Below are 25,499 nucleotides of genomic sequence, written 5' to 3'. Positions count from 1 at the left end.
ATGTCCTGGACATACTACACTGCACTGTAGGTAGATGATTTTAATGCTATTTGATGCAGTGAAAAAAGTTCAGTTCACCTGCATTTCTATAATGGGTGATGACAAGATTATTATTTACATAAAACGAAAAAAATGTCAGGACATAATTAAAGGAGGTGTTCAAATTTGGTCACAGTCCATTGAATTCTTTTAGTTAGATGAGAGGAGTTAATCTATCTTCTTCTTGCAAAGTGATCCAAGCTCATCTTTGTAGTATTAATAATAAACTACAAGATCAGAGACCGCCTCGTCGGTAGTTCCCACTACAGCGGGTGTTTCTAGAACCACGTTTTGTCATGATGACAAACGCTCTCTGGGCTTCATATACTGTACATGCTTCCCTATACATACAAACCCGCCGCACCGAGGTGAAAGCGCAGGCTGCCTGACGCAGAAACTAAGAAAGGGCAATTTGCGCTTTTCCGTGTCGTGCGCATGTATTCACGGGAGGGTCATGGAGGAAAGTAACTTTTTCCCGTGGAGAGATGGGTGGGGATGCACAAAGTGCGCCTTATTATATATTCACCGGTACGTACAGAAACCGCCTGTTAAAGCGTGCCTCCGTTTTACATTGAAAATTCTCCGCCTCTTAAAAGCAGGTTGCGGGTTTCCTCACATATGCCTCCTGTTGCCTCCCTTTGTCACCTTTGCACATGAAGAAATACAGCTTGGCTTGAGGATATCAAGACATGAAGCAAAAGACAATCGTCACTGGTGAAACTGAACGATCTTTATTTTCATATGTGTTCGACAGGAGCTGGTAGTAGCACTGAGTCACCTGGTGGTCCAGTATGAAAGTAACTTCTGTACAGTTGCCCTCCAGTTTATAGAAGAGGAGAAGAACTATTCAGTGCCATCACCAGCCAACACAACAGGTACTGCAGACACAAAAGCCATGTATGAGACGGTATCTTGATTTTAGTACAAGACTGAAGATCATTTGAGGAATTCTGGAGTGGATTATACATTTTATCCTGCATTTACATACAGAATCCGGTAACCTGACCCCAGTGAGGGACAGCCCGGCCATCCCACGCCTCAGATCGGTGAACTCTTACACCAACATTCGTGCTGCTACCACCGTCCGCAACCTGAACAAGAGCCTGCAGAACCTCAACCTCAACGAAGAAGGTATGACGAGTTCTTTAAAATGGAGCAGGAGAGGAAATAAGGCACTAGGAAGAGATGAAACAGAAATTTAGATGCATTTCAAGGATGCCCGAATAAAGAAAAGGACAATTTAGCAGAGGTGTGGACTCGAGTCATGTGACTTGGACTCGAGTCAGACTCGAGTCATGAATTTGATGACTTGAGACTCGACTCGACAAAACGTACAAAGACTTGCAACTCGACTTGGACTTGAACACCGATGACTCGTGACTTGACTTGGACTCGAGCCTTTTGACTCGAGAAGACTTGCTACTTCCCATGAAAACTGGGGGAAAACATTTTCACACAACCGCGCTGCTCTGTTTATCTGCATCTGTCAAAAAAATGTGCGCCACCTGTATGCAGAGAGCGCGCGCTGCCTGCACGACATCCAATCACTGCAGTCCATTTGACCGTATCAACGAGACAGCTCGTTCATGGTTACAAAAATCGGGATTTCTGAACCCGGATTCAGACTCCGATGGAAATCCTCGTCAACATTATGTCAACGTCCGTTTTAAAGTAGTGTAATGAGCTGAGTTAAAGTTATTAGTTAATCAGTTATGCAGATGTTGCATGTGTTCACGTTATGCTCTGTTACCAGCTGTAGTTACGCGAGACAACCCGAGTTTTGGGGGGCGTGTATGCGGAAGTGTTCGTTCGGCGTGGTGACGGCCAACAGTGACCGAAGTTGAGTTGTTTTATATAAATAAATGCAGCGGAGTTGCAAGCCAGTCATCGCCTCCTTATTTACGCTGCAGCATTGGGGTGAGCGTTACAGTACTATAACACAGTCACAGTCGATCCACCATTACCCTTCCCTTCGTAGTCTAGGTCTGTGAGGCAGCGCACCATCACCCAGGGTTCCCCGTCCCCACTATAATAAAAAGACTCGAAATGACTCGAAACTAAAATGGTACGACTTGTGACTCGACTTGAGACTTGTTGGCTTTGACTTGTGACTCGACTTGAGACTTGCTTCGTCTTTGACTCGACTTGACTCGGGACTCGAGGGCAATGACTTGAGACTTGCTTGTGACTTGCCTAACAGTGACTTGTTCCCACTTCTGCAATTTAGTCAGCTGAATGAATGAATCCAAGGACAGATCATTAGCACAGTTCACAAGCTTCTCAGTAGATGTAACAGTCCCCAGACTTATTTATTCATTCCCTCATTGCCGGTTTTGAGACGTACTCGGTATGCATTTTTAAGCGGTTTTAAAACCAGCACACGGTGCATCCGGAATATTCACAGGGCTTCACTTTCTCCACATTTTTAATGCTACAGCCGTATTCCAAAATGGATTAAATTGATTTTCATAGAATGTGAGCTATCTTCAGTTATATGTTCAGTTATTTGTTTGTGTAACTTGACGATCACCCTCCCTGCACACTGTGTGTGGGCGCTGCACGTATCAGTCCAGTGAGTGTGCAGCTCTCCCTGAGTCTGCTTGATGAGCAGTGGGGACAAGTTGCTGTCCGTGGTGCTGAAGTGCCGGCCTGCGCTTTAACAAGGGCAGGGATTACACTCCGGGACCCGCTCCCTACTCCCAACCGGGTAACTTCTGTTACCATGGATACCGATAGATGGCTAGCTCGTTGAGCTTGTATGTTTTATAATGTGGTTTCCTTTCCTTGATGTATTATGTATGGCCACAAATGTTCCTCTTTAACTCATGCATGCAAATAACTCCTAAAATTCTTGTCCATTCTCAGTCAGTGCCGGGGAGTGCCGTTGCACTAGTGTCTAGCTGTTGTAACTGTGTAACAATGCCAGTCATGCACAGTCTGACGTTAAATCACAATCACTGTGAATTTCTAAATCACATATTCTCAGTGCTAATGCCAATGTGCAGCAGTGTTTATTATCAATAAGCGCACGGCATCTCTTTCATCTCCATTTCCACATTTCAGCATGCAGTCAGTTCGAAGGATGTATTGCAATTTAGTTTTTTATGAGTCACAAGTAGTGTTGAGAAAAGGAGAATTACGGCCAGAGGTGACTGAGCCTGACATATGAGATAAAGGTGTGACCAAGTTCTTGTGTCTGCTTGCAACCACCAAGTATTAGTACTGCGCAGACCTTTTTAGATGTTGATTTGGCTTTACAACAATAATCAGAAAAATAAACCTTTTCATACTGTACGTTTACAGCAGCAAAGGTGCTTTCTAGACAAAATAAGAGCCTCTTAATCTTCCTCTTCAGCTCGTATTGCATTTGTGATGGTCCTTATTTTGCTGCTGATTGGATCGGAGGGTAAGAGCTTTGTGTGTGTGTGTATTTTCTTCATTCAGGTGGCCCAGTAGCCTTTTCTCCTGGTAACCTGAGCACCAGCAGCAGCGCCAGCAGCACTCTGGGGAGCCCCGACAATGACGAGTACATCCTCTCCTTTGAGACCATCGACAAAATGAGACGGGTGTCGTCCTATTCTTCGCTCAACTCCCTTATAGGTAAAACCTCACAATACACATTGTTGGCCGTAGCTTAAACATTTGTGAAAACAACATACATTTTACACAAATCTGTTTCCACATGGCGCCCCTTCCTGAGTGCTAGCCACATTTTTCTGATGTTTTGGAGTTCTACGCGGCCGCCTGGGGCGTTACTTTTTTTTCCTCTTCACCTTATTTTGGTTATTGCTCGAGCGGGTTGAAAATCGCTGACCGGGCGGACAATGGAAATCGCCGGTGAGGGTTGAGCTTACATTACTGTACGCCTTGTCTCGCTTTGCCATGTTACGCCTGTCAGAGTGAGTGTTAACAAGTTGATGCGCACAAAGTCTCCATTCTCCGTTTGGTGCACATGGTTAAAAAGCTATGTAAAAAAACAAGAGACTAGCCTTAAAAGATACCAAAAAGTGCTTGGAGCACTGCTTCTTTGAAGTCCTGCGTATGACTTTCTGCCAGAAAGAGGCGTCATGCGGGCACAAACCTCTAGTTTAAATATTTATCTCCTGCTCTTCCCTTTGACTTTAAAAAGTGCAACTTCTGCCCAACCAAGTCGCCAGAAAACATGTTGGCAATGTACTTTTCTGCAAAGCATGGAGCAAGTTCAAAATCATCATTTTTGAGCTGAAATACATTTCATCAAAAAGTTTCATCACCTTCTCAGAAATGATTAAAGCCAGATGTTGTCATTACAACACAACTGGGTTTAGGTAGTAAAAAAGGTTTTCTAATAACGTAAAAGAGAGAAAGAATGAAGGGTGAGCAGCGTTAGTGAGAACAAAGAAGGGAATCAGAGAAACAGAATCTTTTCCTTTCGGGGTAGTTCCATGGCAGTGACACCTTCTGCACAACCCAGTGTGAAAGTGCTGTGTTGTTAGATTTACAATGATTGCAGTGAGGACAGAAATGTCAGCAACACAGCAAAATAAGAAGAAAGGAGAGAATGCAGGCAGAGTGCAAGGTCTCATAAAGTCTATACATTATTTTAGAAGATGAATGCATATTACAGCTTTATCTAGGTCTGGTTGTCTTTGACGCTGGTAATTTGATAATTAAATGGCTATACATTGAGTTTATCACATCACCATGATATATGGCAGCAGTGGAACCTGCTCACCTACGCTTGTACTTATTGGCAGACTGCACCATGCGCCTGACGGGCAACAAAACCACCACAACTCCTTCCCAACCCCCCTGGGAAAAAAGAAAGTGAAAATGGGGTTCCCATCCTGTTCTGCTCAACCTCTACCTCTCTTCTTCTTCTTCTTCTTCTTCTTCTCTTTTCATTTTGCAGCCATCCTGTTCCCTTTCCCATTTATTGTCATTTTTTCCCGGGCCGGCTGTAAAGGAGTTCAAAAGGAGATGAAATGGAAGAGTAAATAGAGCTATGGAGAACAGTGAATTTGACTTGGCCCAAAAGTAGGCTCAGCTGTTATAATTACCTTTTTCTTCTCAGTGGGTTTTCTTTGACTTGTTAAACGAATGCCACCTTATTTTAGGCGTGTTATTTTTTTTCAAGCTGCTTAAGGCTGGTCCAACGTCCTCCTGGTAAACAGGTTGAAAAACACATGGGCTCTTTCGCCCACTAAGACCCGGCCTCCCGTGCTTTGTAACTCCCACCTCACGCAGCATGCTGCATTCATCAACAAGCAAGGCAGAGCAGATGAAACCAACAATATTTGGGGGACATAAAGAAACAGAAGAAACTGAAAAAAGACTTGAGTGTAAGGTGGTTGTCATAATGTATGTTGTTATATTTGCTTTTCAAACTCAGCCGAGACTTCACGCATCATTTTTACTTTTTTTGTTGTTGTTGCTTTTTTAATCTTTTGTCTGGTTTGACATTTTCTATGTTCAACCCCGCTGGGCTTTGTTGTTCATCTCTTTTTTAAATAGAGCAGCAGATATATTCTGTCTTTCTGCAGCGATAAAACGTGTGACAAAATGTTGGCAGGTAAGGTAGAGTATTATGTTGTCTCAAATTGAAAACCATCAATGCTAAAAGCAGCAGTTACTGCACTCTGGCCGGCAGGACAAGCCAGCAGCGTGTGGGAAGGATTTGCAAACATTCAACACTGTCTGCAGCTGTCCACAGCCCAGTTCATGTTACTGTGCAACATTGTGCCAATTAGCATTACATACTACTACTACTAGGGGATTGCAAATAGTCTTCAAGTATCTGTTGATAAATGAATGTCAATTTTGATTGATGACGAGTTATGGATCCCGCACGTTGGGAACAGCTCTCTCGTGTCAGCACGTTTACCTCCTCCAAGTTGTGTCTAATGTTTTTGTTCATTAATATTCAAACATATAGTATAATTACCTTTTAATTATAAGATTAGCAAATACATTTTGTTATTCAGTTCCACCAAAATAAAAGTATGAGAAATAAAGCAATGATGTTGAAGCAAAGCTGTGGATGATAAAGAAGTCACTTTTTCCAGTTCTCAGCCTGATTGACTCGAGTTAAGATGGAATCAGTCTCCAGTCCTCATCGCCGCCAGCTTTTTTTTGGTCTTCCAACTTTTGTTTTGCCTGGAAGATTCCGGCTCGGAGCAATATTTGGACTTTAATCGCCTCAAACAGATGGTTCAGCCGCCACTTTTGTTTGTCTTCTTGGAACATAATTAAACCAAATGCACTCCCTTTTGAGAAATTAAAAAAATAAATAATAATTCGTACCTTTTGTAGAGCCAACTCAGCACCATGGTCAGTCTGATGTATTCTCTGGTAGACATTGATGTCTTAACACAATTTCTATGCAGTAGTTGAGATATTTCATTGGTATGAGACCAGCTGTGGCTCAGGTTGTCCGTGGATCATAGGGTTGGGGCTTCGGTGCCCAGCTCTTGTCCACAAGGCAATGTGTCTGAGCAATGAAATTGAAACTAAATTTACTTCTTATATTCTAACCAGCCCCTTAGATGATATCACACTGCCGGTGCTGAAATGAGAGGTAAAAGAGTACTGCCCTGCGGCTTTATATAGCTCCATTAAATGCCTGACAACGGCGTCTAAAGTAACGCTGTGCTCAACATTTTCTGTATCCCCATTGGCATTTATATTTTGTCACATCATGTGCTTTAAATCACTTCTACCTGCCCGTAGATTTTAGATATTCTCCCGTTTGAAGAGCATTCCATGGAGAATTTGGTGCTGCTTGCACGGCTAACATCTCTCCGTGAAATATATTTAAACAATGCCTTAAAGAGTGTCTAATTTGCTCTAAAATGTTCAGATGCATTTTTCAAGCCTCGGACATTTACATCTCCAAAAATTGCTCTGCAGAGTCGACGGTATTTTATGACATCTGCCAAAATTGAGAATGCCATAAAACTGTGATGCAGTAGTTCATTTAGCCAATAATTAACATCTTTACTACTGTACATCCATTCCACTGTGAGCAAGCCTTGTGTCAAGTCAGGACAAGTCACTGGTGCAGCATTCAGCCGGTGAGTGATGTGATCCCTCGTGTGGACTATGTCCAGGCAGTGCATTGGTAATTTGTGTGCACTCGTAATGTCGCGCAGCAGTTAAATGGGAGAGGAACCATATTTCACATTTATCAACTGGCTGTTTACTGCAGCACGTAGCGCTACGGCTAGCCATCGCTAATCGTATTCTGCCCCTCAGGCTGCAGCCTAATCACCTCATTAACGCCATCACTCGCCTTCTCCTTGTTTTCATCTCTTTCCTCTTCGTTTTTCTCGGGGTTTCCTGTTTTTTTGTCTTCTGTCTCCACATCGTTTTGCTCTTCTTCCCCATCTCTGTCGTATTTCACACAGAAAGGCTTCTGAAATACTGTGTCTAACTTAGTTCCCTTTTAACTTTACCCCCATTGACCTGTGCTCTCCTCTCCGAAGATCACTTCTTGTGTGTGTATTGAATCCTTCGGTCCTCAAGCTGTAGCCACCTATCCTTCCCCTCTCCTTTGTCTACTGTCTGAGCTTAGGCCCATTGAACAGCACTTGTTACCTCCTGAAGAGGAGCTATAAGATGGCCCAGGCTTCATTCGGATTTCTCCACAGCACCTTTAGGAGTTTGCCGCCCCAGGGCTCGGCGCATCTGCCTCGTGGAAAAGTGACAACGGGGAATCAGTGGCATGATAAAACGAAATGAGATTAAAATGGTTCTCCTCTCAGTTCAAATTCACATGACCACCTGCATGGTTAAGACGATCTTAGGAAGAGAGGGAAAGAGAGGGAAAGAAGGGAGGAAATCCATGGCAAAATGAAAAACTGATGGAAGCTGCCTGGTGTCACAGTGGCTGGCACTGATGGAGGAGAGAAAGATGACAGATGAAGCTGACAGACAAAGGGCCAAAGAGGGAAGGAACAGAAAAGGACGCTCACTGTGCTGCAAAGATAACATGTGAAGCCTAGAAATAGGGAGGGTTTGGGGGGGAAAAAGCTTGTTGCCAAAACAAATAGATGCACATTTGTTAAACTGGTCAGAGAGTGCTAGCGATTGTTGCTGCTATCTGTAAATGAACACATTAAAACATGTTCTTAATGATTTGCTTGCCTCTGTTCCAGGTGTGTCCTTCAACAGTGTTTACACTCAGATCTGGAGAGTGCTGCTGCATCTCGCTGCAGACCCTTTTCCTGAAGTGTCCGATCTGGCCATGAAGGTGCTCAACAGCATAGCATACAAGGTACGTTTTGACCCTTTGAAGCTGCTGGACATTGTTCTTTGAAATAGCGTGACTACATGACTACATCATACATGCGTGTTCAAGACGGTGCTCATCAACACCCCACTCTCCCTCACTCCAGTTTTATTTCTCCGAAAGATCATTACTTTTGTGTAAATGCAGTTAAGGGCCAATGACTCCCCCAAGCCGGGCAGAGAGCAGCATTAACTTAAGGGGCCATAATAACTACTATAGTCCACCTCCCATCCCAACCCTCAGGCTAAATGTCTTCTGTTTTGTACCCCCAACACCAATTGTCCCCTCAATTACCCTCAGCAGAGCTGCATCTCTGGAATGAGACTCCCTACTGGACTGTTATTATTTACTAAATAATGCAACGAGTTCTCCTGAACCAGCTGACAAACATATTTTCAGCAGTTCTATAACCAGAAGGCAGAGAACTGAAGAAAGACACAATTCAACCAAGCACTACTCCAGCATCCACAGCCTCTGCGGCACAAGTCTATTGAAAGAGATGTTGCGTTTGAAGCATGATCAAAGTTCGACTTATTTTGATACATAGGACTTGACTCTTTCACTACCGTCAAGACTGGACCTGAAACTTGAGAGCAAACAAGTGGAAGCGGTTAAGACGGAATTTTCTTTACACCTGAAAAAATGAGATCTACTGTTTGACTTTTCAAAACCAAAATCGAAACACCTTTAGGATCCTACTTTCTGAAGTGTGTGATCATAGGGCCCTCATCAGAGACAGTTTAATCAAAGAACCTCTGTTGACATCGGACTAACTGGAAATCCAGCTCTTTTAATTAGGATTATAAATGTCAAATGTTATTGATTTGTAACACTGAACAAGGTTAGCACTAATTAAAAATGAACTTGCTTCTCAAGTGATGAAAGCACTAAATGCTCAACCCTCCTCCCTCTTTGCTGCATGACGCTGGGGTCTTTTTATTAATCCTGTGACTGGTCTGGTTTACTGGTTTAAATGTGTGGACCAAGGGAAAGCTCTACTCTCCTTTTCACTGTATTCCTCCCTATTTTGGAGATGATTATATGAGAGGCTTGAATCTTCTTCCCCTCCCTCACCTGATGCACCAGGTGACCCCCTTAACATTTTCAGTCCCATGTCAATTGTACACAGCACACACAACTTCCCTCATCAGTTAACCGTGGCCTTGGCCGTTCCCCTCTCGCCTTCCCTGCTTCTATTTCATCATCGTACATCAAGGCATTGTTTCTTTGAATAGTTAAACGGGATCAGTCAGCTTCTTCTGTGATGTCAGAGCCCTTGCTAATAGTGAGGTCTCACAATTGATTTTTTTTTTCTTCTTTTTTTGCTCGGTTGACTCACTTTCCAGCCGTTTTTAAAGGAGAATGTGAGCGTAAGCGCCCTTCAACAGGAGAGCGAGTGGCTTCCCAGGACGCAGAGAAGCAGCTGTTTAAGCCGACTACCCCGCTTCCTGCTAATGTTGGAGTTTCGCATATCTCATTCTCTGGAAAGCTTGTCAGCGTATAGGACGCGTGGCCTCCCGAGCTTGCATGATGTTTGTTTATCACACGTTAATGATCCGCAAATGTTGATGAATAATCCACCAACATGTTGCATAATTGAATCGTTTAACGGATGAAGCTTGCAACTTTGCATTCACAGCACCATCTGGTAAAAGGTATCTTTTATGTTATCTTTCATAAAGAGACAGCGCACGCCAAAAAAAACGAAAAATACAGAATTTCCTTACTACCTGTACTGCTATTTATTCATACCCACCAATCGTATCACCTTGCTGAAAGGAGTGTGCATCTACAGACAGTACTGTTGACTGAGGAGGACACCCTTAGCCTTTACATCTGACGCAGCCACGAGCCTCATTGTGCCTCATTGTTTTCTTTGAACATTTACACGTTTACTCTTCAATGAGGTCAAGACGGATTCGTGCTGCAGTGTCTCTTTTGCCATATGACGTTGTCTCCTGCCTTCACACAAAAGTAGCTAACAAATCATATTTTCACCCAACAAAAACAGCATGTCCTGAAGGTATTTGTCCTTGCTTTTCTTTATGTCCTTCTCATCATGTTGATTTTATGCTTGAGCAGAAAAGGTATTTAGATTAGTGACTGAGCTATTTCCATAATATCCCCGTGGCCAGTTTTACTGCGGTTTTGTTTCATTTCAAATTGCCTTGCAATAAAGCACTAAGAGCAAACCCAGCAACCGCAGTGGATGGAATGTGTGTAAACGCTGCATAGAAAACTTTTCCCCCCCTCCCTCTCTGGCATTTAGAAACAAGCACAAACAAAAATACCTGCTGCAATTTTGTAATTAGCATAGAAATAACATCTAAGGGAGTAAAATGTGTTTGCCTGTGTTAACGAGATTTTAGGTTGCACACAACTTTCGCTATTCATCAATGATGCTTTGCCTTCCTTGTCTTTATTAAGTTTGCCCCTCCCTTGTGAGAAGCCGTTAGACAACTCGCAATGAAGAGGTTATATTACCTGCTCAGCCTGATGAGATTAACTTCTGGAGATGTAGGCAAACTTTGGAAACTGCTGCACTTTCCACACTGCTTTTTTATTTCTAATCCTTATCTCAGGCATTATTTCTGTCTCCTCCCTCCCTTTTTAATCTGCGATTTCACGATTCCATTTGGATGACTCGATTAAACTGCATAATTTTAACCAACATTTTTTTTCCTCGGCAGGCCACAATGAATGCTCGGCCCCAGAGGATCCTGGACTCTGGATCTCTTACCCAGTCGGCCCCAGCCAGCCCCACCAGCAAGGGCACGCACATCCACCAGGCTGGGTGAGGGAAGATATCTCACACCTGAACATCCACAAATACAGAAAACCAATTACAGTAAAGCACCAAAACGTATACATCATGCAAACAGCAGTCCTCCCTCTAGCAACACATAAACAGTTTTTTCTTAATAGGCAGTTAGAGGAGGTTTTGGGTGAAGAATGTTAACTGCTAAGAAATGTATAAACCCCTATTATTGTGTTTTTAAGAGGGTTCTGACAAATGTTATCACAAGGATGGCAGCAAAACAAGTTGGGGTTATACAAATAATTATATGGTGTATGTGAAATGTGAAGCCACCTGCTTTTCTTCACTTATGCCCGTAAGTGGCCTGTCTTCATGTTAATTTCTCTTTGTCCAGTGGCTCTCCTCCCATGCCGAGCACCAGTAGCTCCAGTCTGACCAACGAGGTGCCCAAACCCCCCACCAGGGAGCCGCCGGCTGCACGACCTCCCTACACCCCCACGTCGGGAGGACAAGCGCCTCACTCCCACCAGTTCCCCCGCACCCGTAAGATGTTTGACAAGGGACCCGAGCAGGTAGAGGACCGCCCCCTACGCTTCTTTCTTCAAATACGCTGCAATCAGCAAAGTTAGATGTCGTCTTGGGAGTAACCATTTAAACCACTAAAATGTGTGTGTGTGTGTGTGTGTGTGTGTGTGTGTGTCCAGGGAGCTGAGGATGGTGACGAGCCGGGCGGTCACAGGAACTACATCTGTCCAGCCCTCCAGACGGGCCTGTGTGATTGGAGCGCCAAGTATTTCGCTCAACCGGTCATGAAGGTAATGTCCCAGTGTCTCTTTTTACTTTTCACCCTCTTCGTTTTCACCTATCCACCAGTGCTGTCCTCTAGTCATGTTTGCGTGTGTTCTATACGTCGGCCACGTCAGACTTGTCGGTCCATCCTGTTCTCGTGACCTTGATCTCTCGGCGACCTCAAAGACCGGACCTCAGATCCATTTCAATGTCTTGAATGGGATTTCTCAGGAATGCCATGAGAGAATTTCTTCAAACTAAGCACGAATGTCCACTTCCACTCAAGGAGGCCAAAGCATACAACCGGAAAGTTCTAATTGTGATTGTCAATAACTCAAGAATCTTTCTCCTATTATAGCAATTTCTAAACAAGTGTCTCATAAATGCTGCGACTTTTGACAACTAAGAGGTGGTAATTCTTTACCTCAAGGTTGTTCTTCACTTGAGTCCGCACTGAGGCTTAAAGCAACACGTTAGTTGAGTTATTGCTCTGATAGAACTCCAACATTTTCACTAATTGGCCAGTTATAAAATAATAAGAGCAAAAACGTCTTTCTTTATAAATAAATTGAATACTTTTTCTTAATCTTCCTATACCAAGCAAAAGTTTGTAGTGGTTGCTAAGCAACTCTAAAGAACTATGACAGGTAATATCAGTAATTTATACCTCTTATAACTCTTTCATGTATTATATAATGTCTTCAGGAGTTAGTGAGAAATACATTGTGTTATAGAAGGTATTTTAGAAAGTCGTCTGGGAAACAGCAGGTGAGGGACCAATCGCAGTGTGGAATATTACCTGCTGCTTGTACAAGATGGCCTCGCTGAATAATTGAGTTCTCTGAGATCCACGACTTAACATCCTCCAGAGGTGAAATTTAAGATTAAATGAGATTTTTACTGCGCACGGTAGTTGGTGCAGTTTTTGTAATATTAAATCTGGTGTCTCTCTGCCTCAACATGCCATCCCATCCAAAAAAAAAGAGGTCAAAAAAATGGTGTCACACATTTTGCTGAGATTTAACAAAGACTTCTGAACAGCATTTAAAAAAGAGTCAAGAGTGAGGCCCAAAGAATTAAAATATTAGAAGTTTTTCGGAGTCAAAAATAAAATAAACCAAATGTACAACACAAAGCAGTACCGGACAAAGAGACGAGTGAAGTAGACAGAAAGTGTACCAAAAAAAAAATAGAAGAAAATAAATTATTGTAAAGGAGATAATATGGACAGGTTGAAGGATATGTGGGAGAAAGGTGTTGAAAGGGAAGCAAAACTCATAAAGAGCCAGGCAGGAAGAAAGTAAGGGTGCCAACAAAAGGTGATAAAAAGCAGAGATGACTGCATGGGAAGAGTGAAGAATGTGTGAAAGAGCAGGCGGAGAGGAGGAGGAGGAGAAGGGTTTTACCGTAGCACAAATCAGAATGCTGTGTTGGCAACATTTTGAGTGCTGCCATAAAACTCCACTCCGTTACTAAGTGGTGTGCGTGCGCATATGAAAGAGTGAAATGAGTAAGTCCACACATATCATATCACCGTGTCAGCAGCATGAGAGCAAAATGTGCGCGTGTGTTTCACAGAGTGTGTAGACACCTGCAGCTTTAGGGACGTGTGAGGGGCAGGACCATTGTGAAGACAGGGTCCACAGCTACAGGTTAATATTTGAGGGGACTACGCTGCGTGCGTGCGTGCATGCATGAGATGTTGGTCCAGGAGGAATAAATAAGACTAACTTAATGACCAACGGACATTCTCTGGGCAAAAAGTTCACTTGTTTTTACAGTTGGAAAACATTTGCTTAAATTTTTTTTGCCCTGCCATATACTTTTCGTGAAAAATGGAAATCTGTGGAATTTTCAGAAGCTCTGGGGAGATGAGAGAAATGTATGAGTCATTCTTTCACCTTTGGGTCTTATTATATGTTAATATAGCCGGACCACAACCCTGGGAACCTCTGGCTCTATGCGCACACACACACACACACACACACACACACACACACACACACACACACACACACACACACACACACACACACACACACAGACTTTTCTGTAGTAAAAGCTCTGCCTCCTCGCTGGCTGGCTCGGGGACCAGAGAGACACTGCGTGTGATATGCAGATAAAACTGGCGAGACGGCTCTCAATCTCCACTCAGAGGTATTAATATTTGTGTGTTGTGTTTCATTTACAGCAAACCTACACAGAGCAAGGACGTTACAGGAATATTGATTTGGACTGTAGTATGTAATGAAAAGTGTGTGTGCGTGTGCGTGTGGGTGTGTGAAATGCGCTAAGACCTACTGTTTAAACACACACATAAACAAGTAATTTGTTCTGTTGTTTACACTCTGCTGTTTATTCATCTGTTAAATATGCTTATAATAGAAATGTATTATAATGTTTTAATTTACACTTTTAATACTTTGAAGTTAAAAATCATACACATTCTGCATATTAATGGAACCATTAAAATAATGCAGGGGCCAAATCTCCGGGGGGCCTTTTGTCACAAAGTTAATACTTTTCATATTGCCCCTCTGCTCAATAGATGCAATTAGATTATAATTGAACAATCTAAGGTTGATGACTCAATATCTGGGGAAGAGTGTGAGCTTCACTTTACATTGAAGTTGGAAAAGTAATCAAGCCTGTAATGTAATGAGACAAGTTGGTAACTTATGTATTATCAATAAGCCTACCGGTGCATTCAGACAGACATCTTGGTTTTTTGTGTTGAGCCCGGCCACAGCTGCCTTAACTCAGCACAAAGACTAGAACTTGAGCTAAATGTCTTACTCTCAAGTGGCATGAAAAAACCTGTGTTTTAATTATGGTGTAATGTCTTTAAACGATATGCTCTTTCCAAATGGATTGATGAGGTGAATCTCCCTCTCTGTCTTGTTTTTAATGAACTCTTTTCAGATCCCAGAGGAGCATGACGTAGAAAGTCAGGTGAGGATGGATCGCCAGTGGAGGTTCTTGAGAAACACTCGTGTAAGAAAGCAGAGCCGAGGCATCACACAAAAGGGTTAGTGACGCACACAGACATTTATTCAAATGTGCACAGCTGTTGGCCTATTACGGTATTATGGTTTAATAGACAATTGGAGTATTGTTATTTTTCTACCGATAGTCAGAACGTTGTGGGCATGAATAACAGATTGGTGCAGACGCAAATGTTGCGCAAATTAATATCGTTGCAATTGTTTGCCTGGACTACATGTTGAAACGTGTACGCACACACACACACACACACACACACTATCTACATTCCCCGGCTGTTTGGCTGACTGTCGACGGGCGTAAAATCTTTACATGTCACTCAACCCCACTCCACATGTCAGGCCGATTTAAATACGCAAATAGTCCCTGTCTTAAAGGATACGATTCTCATCATCTCAGAACAGCTCTTTCTGATTTGTAGCTCTATCAACAGCCGTGTGAAATACAGTGCTGAGATCACAGAGCATGGACATATTGCCAGGATCATGTTTGATGTTTAATTGAACGGTTTTATCTTTGTAGTCGCTGTAGTTTGTCTTGATGAGAACTGAGAAAATCCAAGCTGTAAGACGCACAGTATGTGTAGATGGTGCAGCTTTGTTTCAGACATGTGAGCGAGTACGCAGATGATTTTCAATGGTGATCAATCCATGTTCCCCTTTATGAGTCACAGGACTACCCTCACACACACACACACACACACACACACTCTCAAGACCCAGAAACCCACACATTAAAAAGCCCCGGGGTGCCAGCCCTCCCCAGGTGGAGTCGGAGCCTCTCAAACAGAATCACTAACACCTCCAACGTCATCGGCAGCCCCCTGCGCACATACAAACACGCACTCGCACACAGTCACGAGGAGATTGGCGTCAGAGCTGAGGCTTTCGCCCGCGTGTGTCTCCTAGCCAAATCATTAAATTCCCCTCTACACTCAGTTTTTGGGTTGAAAAGACCTAGAAGTAGTAGGGCTGCCCTCATTCAGTCTGTTCACTCCAGAGAGAAACAAGATGAGAGAAGAGCAGAGAGGAGGAGGAGGAGGAGGAGGGGGAGGGGGGGGGGGGGGGTGGAGGGCAAAGACTGCTGAGGACAGAGGAGGATGGAGGAGGATAGACCGAGGCAGGAAAGCTAAAAAACAACGTGGTAGAGACACATTTTGGCTTGTAAACCCTTTTTGGTAGTTTGTGTTGCAAGATGTAAACCCATCACAACAGAGTTTTTAAAGTCCTCGGGGTGGTTGTGAGTATTTCCATATCAAATATGCCGTCAAATTTCAAAAACACAAGCCAATCGATAGTTATGATCTTGCTCATCTTTTAACCAGAGGCCACAGCTTTTCCCTCCAACTACGTTTTTGTCCCCCAGCACATAAGTGATGGAATCATGATGGATTTTTCCTCATTCTTTTCCATCTCATTATGCCGGTCTCTCTCTCTCTCTCTCGAGTGTGCTTAGGTAGCCAAGGACAGGGATGTGAAGTGATGTGTTGTTTCCATGACAACACATGGTGAGGTGGAGAGTTTTTCAGTTGAATCTGTGTGCGTCGGAACTGTATTATGCTCCATTGTGTGATACTGTATTATACTCCATTCAAGTCTGACAGAGGTAGACTAACAGTCTTTTTCATCTGCTTTTAATATCCTACCCTAAGTTTCACTTGCTTGGCATCAAGTCCTGCAATTACTATTTTGTAAGCTCGCAATGCTGTAAAACTTTATTTCTTCTAAATTGCAGTCATTCATTCCAGTATTTTCTGGTTTTAAATGCTGCTGTTAGCTGCTATTTATTTCTCTTTTTACTGTTACCAAAATCTCCTTTTTCCCATTCTGGCATTACAGGTGTTTCGCGTCTGGATGATCAAATATTCATCAACCGCAACCCTGGAGTACCATCTGTGGTGAAGTTTCACCCCTTCAACACCTGCATCGCTGTGGCCGACAAAGACAGCATCTGGTCAGAGAACACTGAATGAGAAAAACAAATCAGCTTTAAGACCGTAATGCAAATGTTTGTGTTTCAACCTTGACGGCCTCACATGTAAAGCAGATCAAATCATTAATTGATGTGCCTGTGTGTATTTTGCTGTAGTTTCTGGGACTGGGAGAAGGGTGAGCGGTTGGACTACTTCTACAACGGAAACCCTCGCTACACTCGCATCACGGCCATGGAGTACCTTAACGGACACGACTGTTCGTTACTGCTCACTGCCACAGGTGGGAACCGCACACACCATCACAGAGAAGAAATGCAAAGAGTTGAAAATGAGGTTCATAATTTGTAATATTTTCCTTGAGCCCACCAGCACAGTGGAAATCTCAAGGAGACTAATCTGTAGCAGCAACGAGCCTCCAACCCTTGACTCTTTCCCGAACTGCACTTGACTCTTACCCGCGCTGTATTCATCATCATTCATCAACAGAACAAAGCAATTACCCCCCCTGTGGCGTTTACCATCGCAACTGGAGAAAACAATTCCACATCAAAAGACACACAGAGACACACGTTGATTTATTTTTCCCCAACAGTAAAACATTGAACTAAGAAGTATGCTGTATTTATTTGTGCATTTAATGTGGGAGATAAAGTTCCGGGATCAATACCGTTAGATCTTGTAAAAATGTTATCCGCATGTGTAAAAATTAAAAAAGGGGAGGTAGATAAAGTGAAGGCTTTTGTATTAGTTCTCTGTTGAGATTGGTTTGTTCAACACAGACAAGACGCTTTCAGGCTAAAAAGCCTTTTCTGGTGCTGCTCTCCATGCTGTAATGAGAGTGTGTGTTCACCGTGTTCTTTTCTAAGTCATTCTGTCGTGACCTCCCAATCTGTATCCACCCCCCCAGACGACGGTGCGCTACGTATTTGGAAGAACTTTGCCGACCAGAAGAACCCGGAGATGGTGACGGCGTGGCAGGGCCTCTCCGACATGCTGCCCACCACCAGAAGTCAGCCCAGCATCTGCGCTCACAGTAAAGATCAATGCTCTTTTTCTTTCCGTCTGTCCTCCCTTACCCCCCCCCCCCCCCCCACACACACACACACACACACACTGTTGCTCTACACTCACCGGCCACTTTATTAGGTACACCTGTCCAACTGCTCGTTAACACTTAATTTCTAAGCAGCCAATCACATAGCGGCAACTCAGTGCATTTAGGCATGTAGACATTGTCAAGACAATCTCCTGCAGTTCAAACCGAGCATCAGTATGGGGAAGAAAGGTGATTTGAGTGACTTTGAACGTGGCATGATTGTTGGTGCCAGAAGGGCTGGTCTGAGTATTTCAGAAACTGCTAATCTACTGGGATTTTCACGCACAACCATCTCTAGGGTTTACAGAGAATGGTCCGAAAAAGAAAAAACATCCAGTGAGCGGCAGTTCTGTGGGCGGAAATGCCTTGTTGATGCCAGAGGTCAGAGGAGAATGGCCAGACTGGTTCGAGCTGATAGAAGGGCAACAGTGACTCAAATAACCACCCGTTACAACCAAGGTGGGCATAAGAGCATCTCTGAACGCACAGTACGTCAAACTTTGAGGCAGATGGGCTACAGCAGCAGAAGACCACACCGGGTGCCACTCCTTTCAGCTAAGAACAGGAAACTGAGGCTACAATTTGCACAAGCTCATCGAAATTGGACAATAGAAGATTGGAAAAACGTTGCCTGGTCTGATGAGTCTCGATTTCTGCTGCGACATTCGGATGGTAGGGTCAGAATTTGGCGTCTACAACATGAAAGCATGGATCCATCCTGCCTTGTATCAACGGTTCAGGCTGGTGGTGGTGGTGTCATGGTGTGGGGAATATTTTCTTGGCACTCTTTGGGCCCCTTGGTACCAATTGAGCATCGTTGCAACGCCACAGCCTACCTGAGTATTGTTGCTGACCATGTCCATCCCTTTATGACCACAATGTACCCAACTTCTGATGGCTACTTTCAGCAGGATAATGCGCCATGTCATAAAGCTGGAATCATCTCAGACTGGTTTCTTGAACATGACAATGAGTTCGCTGTACTCAAATGGCCTCCACAATCACCAGATCTCAATCCAATAGAGCATCTTTGGGATGTGGTGGAACGGGAGATTCGCATCATGGATGTGCAGCCGACAAATCTGCGGCAACTGTGTGATGCCATCATGTCAATATGGACCAAACTCCCTGAGGAATGCTTCCAGCACCTTGTTGAATCTATGCCACGAAGAATTGAGGCAGTTCTGAAGGCAAAAGGGGGTCCAACCCGTTACTAGCATGGGGTACCTAATAAAGTGGCCGGTGAGTGTATACCTGCAGTTACTCGCCCACTGCCCAACTGTTCTCCCCTCACAGTCACACTTGCATTGCTGCACACACACAAAGTAGACAGGTGGTGATGGATTTAAATGCCTAAACCTTCAACTGCAGGACTAGAAAATAATGTGTATAACGAGTCTCACTGACTCGGATGAATACCCTTGGCTTGCATGCAGCTGTTCCAAACCAGATACCAGAAGGCCTCCGATATCAAAACTCTTTTCTATTGCTTAAAGATTCTGCAATAATAATCGTATATCTGACGTGGAGATTTGGCGAGTAGGAGGTGACACTAATGAGAGTTTTTGAGTGGCAGAGACTGCAACGCCCAGTAATTGAGTCATTGGAAGAGATCACCAACACTATCAAACTCTGCTAAAGTATAATGATCACTCCCTTGTCTGTCCTAATTACCCACTTGTAATTACACATTTAGATGCTGACATTTCCCATATCAATTTTAAGTGATAGACAATACGGTCAAAAGACAAATCCTGGAGAATGTCACATACAATAATTGATTCGACCTGATGAGTTCGACTCTGCTTCCACACTGTTGAGTCATCACTCAAAACTCATGTGTCACAAACCTAAAGCAAGTTGTTGCTCTCGCCTGTCTTACCCTGTCACATACAGTACCAGTCAAAAGTTTGGACATTTTCTCAGAAAATGTCCAAACTTTCTGGCACTGTAGGTCACATCTATTATAGATCATATCAGACAAAGATACAGGAAAGCTGCTGCAAAGTTTACTTCATTATACAATATTATTCTTTAAGGAATGATTTTCAACGTCAATGAACAACTCGTTGTGTGTGCGTTGCCATGAACGTCTTCTGTGTCTAAAAAAACCCCCTCCATAATTCATTAGTCAGAGTTAGTCGCAACGACTTGGCCACTTGTCAGAGACATCCACTCACTTCTCCCTCTCGCCCTCCGGTTCTCGGTTGTCGTTTTTGGGTCAGGCAGGTTTTTAAGGACACTGTGAAAGCCGTGTGAATGATTGTATGTGCTTCACAATGCATATCTGTGCCCTCTCTGTGTGCACATATGTTAGCCCATCATTAAAAAGTCCCAACCACACTGCTGAGACGCACAAAGAGGCGACACACACACACACACACACACACATCTAGCATCTCTGTCCGCCTGAATCCCCGCGTGAGGCTCCTCCTCTGAACTCGCCCCTCGAGCCACAGCCTTCTTTTCACCACGACTTTAACATTTAATAATGTGCTAACTTTCCTGGATGTGCCTTTAGTGGCCGTGTTGGCTCTCCATTCAGACTACAGTGAAGGCATCATTTCTTTATATCAACAGCCCCCCTGCTGAAATCTTTACCTAGTAAAGTTTTACTGAAGAGTCCAAATATCAACTTGTGGTGTTTTTTCTACGTTGCAAGAAATTTCAAGTGCATCTGCACTCTCACTCTCTCACACACACACATAGTTTCTCCTACTGCATTCACCGCCTCTCCTCCTGGCCCAATAATCACTAAGGTGATATAACCATTACATGGAATGTCTTCCAGGTAGATTACAGCCATTTTATGCTCTTTTTAAACCTTTTGATTTTGAGCATTGCCTCGGTGGCATTAATAATGTAAAACCCAATAATGTAAAATATTTCACCAGTATTTATTTGCGCTGCCAGAAAAAAACCTGCAAGTTCTCGTTGTTACAAGACTGAAGGAAACACACACACACACACACACACACACACCAGTACCTGCATAACCTGTCCTCACTCACATCCCTGCTGTCCAACAACAGGCTTTTGTACTCTTCTTCATCAGTGAACCACCTCATCAGACTCTGTTAGTCTGGCTTGTTGTTACTTTTCTGCTTCTCTGACATTGTTGTTGTGTTTTTCCCTCGTCTCGAGAGAGGCCGAACGAAGCATGCGCACGCGTTTCCTCTCTCACGTACACCTCCACAGCAACAACTCCTGTCATTCTTTGTGATCAAATGAATGGATTCGTTTAATTAGACACACACACACACCTCAGACCCTGTTCAATTATTTCACTACTTTTCACACACACACACACACACACACGCACACACACAGAATTGAGAATCCGCCCTGCCTGCTGTAGGGAAAGCATTTGAGATTCTTGGGCTCCGTGTGCTGCCTCCACAGACCCCGTTTGTGATGCCGAGGCAGACACTCGGCTCTTGCCTCCCTCGCCCTTTGATCCCCACATATTGCCGTTAATCATTTGGGAGTTTCCGCTATGGGAAAAAGCAGCCTTCTGTTCATCCCTCTGGTGATTGACTGCATCTGCAGCATACCCATGTAGTCGTACTTTTAAATGTTTGTAAGATGGTTTTGGTCCGCGTGCATGTGGGGGGTCCTGGCTAATGTGTCGCTTGCATTTCTGCCCTCCTTCCTCCCTGCCCTCTCGCCCCCTTCCATTTGCTCCCTCCCCATGCTCTCAGGTCTGGCCAGAAGGGTGTCCATCTATCTTGACAGGAGTAAGCAAGGTGGTAAGTGACGCAATTCTCTTTTCTACTCTCTCGGGGCTGAAGCTAAGGTGCTGCACTAAGTAGTCGTCAGTGTGCCTCTTTCGTTGTTTTCTTCAGTCCCCTGACCACCACCGCACTTCATCCCCGTTTAGTGATGTTTCATCGTTGAAAGTAGGAGTTGTTTTAGGTGCTGAGACGCTGTGTTGAACAAGTAGGACACAATGTTCTTATTGTAACAAATACAATGCTTAGCTCTGCTCCCGATAATCACTGTTGCATTGCCTTTCTATTCTTTCTGCTCTGTAGGAAACTCAGTATGTGCTGTTCACTGAGATGATGGAGGATCATAAATTCTTCTGCCTTTGATCACAATTCAAGCTGTACGTTTTAATAACAAAAGATTAAGAGAAGCGGCTTTGGGTAGAACTGATCTCAGGAAACGTAACATTGTCACAGCTGGTTTTGATGTAGGTGCGACACCACAGAGGAATATACCAAGTTCATGATGTGCTCAGGAGTAAGTTTGTGTCAATAATGTAGTTGCGTCCAGGAAAATTTGGGGAAGTCACAAATCAGGAGCACTTCCCTCTAATAATCTCTCGTTTGTCGCCAAGATTTGAATGAACACTTTTTTTAATAGTTCTAGCCTAGTGAAGAAAAAAATACTAATTGTTGTAAAACATTGTTTTGATGTTTCCCACAGCTGGGCACTGTTATGTCTCCAGCATACATAAATTAGCTTTTTTTTTGTACTGTGTTCATTAGTGCAGCGAATTGATGAATAACTGAGTGTAGCTGTGACGTTGTTGAATTAAAACATTTACGGAGGGAAATTAAACCATTCATCAGTGGCATGGAGTCCCGGGACCTGAACATCCAGTCAAAATGCAAAAATGTTAGTGCAGGTACTGTGAAAAGTCAGCATGGAAATATCCATGGATCATTACAGCCATCTGCAAGAAAGAATACTACTATTATTATTATTACTACCTTTTGCTGGCACTGTGTAATGTGCTCTGGCCAGCATCAAACTCCCCTTCGCCAGATTTCACCCACTCTCCTCTGGTCACCCTGTTCCATAGGCGCACTCACATTTAAGTATGTTCTATTCCTCACACCACTTCTCTCAGGGCTCTTCTATCCACAGGACAAACAATATTCAAAAATATTCTTATTCAAACTCCAGTGACTCACATTTACCTCAAAAGGCCTCCCTCATGTATAAAGAAATGTTCCTCATTTACGCTGGTCCCAAACGGTGTCCATAATTGGGAGTGTGTTGGTGCCGTGTGATTCTACTATCACAGAGAAACCCGGTCTGTCTCGCTGGAGGGATTTGCCTGTTAAACTCCAGGGGAACTGGTGAAATTAGGGGACTGTGGCTGCTGCAGACTGGAGAAGCTATTCCTGGCAACTTCACAGAAGAAAACACTTTTCTACATTTCTACAGATTGGATCTAGTCCATCTAGTTCATTTCTAGTCAAAATACTGTTAATAGTGTTTCAACTTCTTTCTTTTTTTCCCTCGTTCTACTGTCTCTATTTATTCTCAATAATAGGGATTATTCTCCATTCCTTTTCTTTTGGTTGCATAAGTTAAAATAGGGCAGCACCTCTTTGGATTTAGGGTGACAGACGCTTTGTCCTGTACTACATTTGGCTTCACGGTCTGTGACCTTGCTTACATTGGGACTCTTGGAACTTGCTAAAGCCAGAGCTTGGGTCTGTTTTTTGTTTTTTTTCAAGCTTTATTGCTATGCAAAGTAGCAGTGTTGTTACACTGGAGATCTAACAATAACACCAAGTAGAAAATTGACCGAAAGGGACTGATGTAAGAAATTAGTGTTTGTCTCATATCCACAATAATGAGGCTAGCAATTGCTAATGTCATGTAGGTTATGCCTCATTTCACGAGGTTATGCAGGTCAAAACGTTTTAACTCTCCAAATGTCAGGTCTTGGCCTTCAAAGGTTGCAATGAACAAATAATTAAGCCCAACCGGTCAGGATATTCCCATACATAGCCTCATCCTATCCGAGTGGCACATGCATGCCAGGAAAGTCCCTGGTAACCCCTGGAGACGGTTTATTACCGGAGTCCTGGAGGACCTTTTGCAGGGAAGAGAAGGGGAAAGGCTGCAGCAATGGGTTAATTAGCTGCAATATGTGGGAGAGCTAGTTCATCAATAAGGATAACAGCATAGAAGAAGGATGCATCTTCTCCAGAGAGAAAGATGAGAGAAACTACTTTATTTATGCAAAGCAATTGTTAAATATATCTCAAATTAGGTTAGAATGTCTTGGCTCACTGGCACAGGAACAGGATGATCTACCACAACTGCTAATGGTGTTTAAAATGAGCTTTATCATCCCGATGTCTACGATTCATCAAAGGAAGTCTTTCTGTGAACAATACCATGAGTGTTTTTTATATTGAACATTGAAAATTTGATCTCAAGAAGAAGTGAAAGAGCCTCCGCATAAAGAGAGAATGCACATCTCCATCTATCTATACCTCCACCCCTGTAAGGTGGTAGATGTACAGCTGAGCTTACATCCCTATTCTCGTGTTCCTATTGATTTCTGTGTGGGTAACTAAGATCTGCTCAGAAACACAAAGTTTCCCTAGAATGAGGAGCGGGGTTGAAGGTCACCCATTGATGAGCTGTGATTCCATGAGCTGGCATCCAACTGATTTTGATTAGAGACATGGAGTAGAGAAGGAAAGAGGAGACAATAACGAGGGAGCAGTTAATGTGAAGGGAGTTTGTGGTGGGAGAACTCCAGGAGCCTGTAAGCCGCGGGGTTTCTGTGTGTCAACTTGTCTGTGCAAACTCAACGGACCGTTTCTTATGCACCGTTGCCGCACACCAGCAACTTTGCGTTTCCACTCGAGAGGTTGTTGGGACGGGCAGCTCAGTGTCGGAGGACCATATAGTCACTGAAATGAGAACAGAAGGTCCAACTTTGCATCCCGCTTTTTAATCTAGCAAGACACAGGAACGTGGACACATTGCACAACCGAGCAGGTCACAGATACAATCGGTGGGGATCTTTGTATTTATCCAAAATTCATCTCATCACGGGATTGGATGACACAGGCGAACATCATGACGGATCACACTGAGTCTTAATCCTGCAGAGGTTTCCAAAAGCCTCCTTGTTTTTAGAGGAAACGCATGCACACGCTTTTGTGTGTTGGGGAATTTCTTTGTTCATCCCCCCCGCCCCCCCCCCATTATCGTTGTAACCCAGATTCACAACGTCAATCCCATCACAGAGCTGCCAGCTTCAACGGGAATGCCCCGTCTCATCACAGCCGCTAAAATGAGACGGCGTAAAGCATGCGACTGTGAACTTGTCACTGACTGAGCGCAGCCCTGCGAAAGTGGTTTCCCCTGCGTGCCAACCCCCCCCCCCACCCCCCCAAACCCTCCCCCATGAGCCTGTGCTGCCTGAATGAGCAGGATGCCGCCCCATGGATGCGGGTTTTCCTGACAACATAAGCCAAGTAGCACAGTAGTAACACGTGGAGGAGATGAGCGGTGGGACTGGATCACAAACAATGCAAAGGTTCACTATTGTTGGCGAAGAGATGGAATCCTCATCCTTCTCTCTGCATCTCAAAATGGTGTGAAAGGAGCCCATCAGGGCGACACTGGGTTATAGCACGAAGTGACAAGCGGGGTGACACAGGAGCTGGTTATTGGTCAGGAGGAGGATCAAAGAAAGGAAATTAAGCTCGGCCTGAGGCTCTTTCTGCAGCGCTTGTGCTTAAAGCTCGACTGGGAGAACCTTGACATGTGTGTACTGTCAATGACTTTATAGCCACAAATGAAACAAATGAGTTATAATTGAAAGTCCTCTGTCATTTCTTTGTTTGCG

At 43.8% G+C, this 25,499-nt stretch overlaps 1 protein-coding gene across 1 annotated transcript in view; it reads left to right on the top strand.

Annotated features, from left to right (window-relative positions):
- Positions 1 to 25,499, top strand: part of rptor (regulatory associated protein of MTOR, complex 1) — a 103,874-nt gene that overhangs the window by 71,463 nt on the left and 6,912 nt on the right. Inside the window, exons 19-30 of the mRNA XM_037471005.2 lie at positions 794 to 914; positions 1,030 to 1,170; positions 3,484 to 3,639; positions 8,175 to 8,293; positions 10,999 to 11,102; positions 11,461 to 11,638; positions 11,771 to 11,881; positions 14,778 to 14,883; positions 16,697 to 16,811; positions 16,947 to 17,071; positions 17,699 to 17,824; positions 21,589 to 21,636. Coding sequence (XP_037326902.2) covers positions 794 to 914; positions 1,030 to 1,170; positions 3,484 to 3,639; positions 8,175 to 8,293; positions 10,999 to 11,102; positions 11,461 to 11,638; positions 11,771 to 11,881; positions 14,778 to 14,883; positions 16,697 to 16,811; positions 16,947 to 17,071; positions 17,699 to 17,824; positions 21,589 to 21,636 — 1,450 coding nt within the window. The remainder of the gene's footprint in view (positions 1 to 793; positions 915 to 1,029; positions 1,171 to 3,483; positions 3,640 to 8,174; positions 8,294 to 10,998; positions 11,103 to 11,460; positions 11,639 to 11,770; positions 11,882 to 14,777; positions 14,884 to 16,696; positions 16,812 to 16,946; positions 17,072 to 17,698; positions 17,825 to 21,588; positions 21,637 to 25,499) is intronic.

This window comes from Pungitius pungitius, chromosome 9, assembly GCF_949316345.1.
Source record: "Pungitius pungitius chromosome 9, fPunPun2.1, whole genome shotgun sequence".
NCBI lineage: Eukaryota > Metazoa > Chordata > Actinopteri > Perciformes > Gasterosteidae > Pungitius > Pungitius pungitius.
The sequence above is the reverse complement of the archived record's forward strand: the minus strand, read 5'-3'. Positions and strand labels throughout refer to the sequence as shown.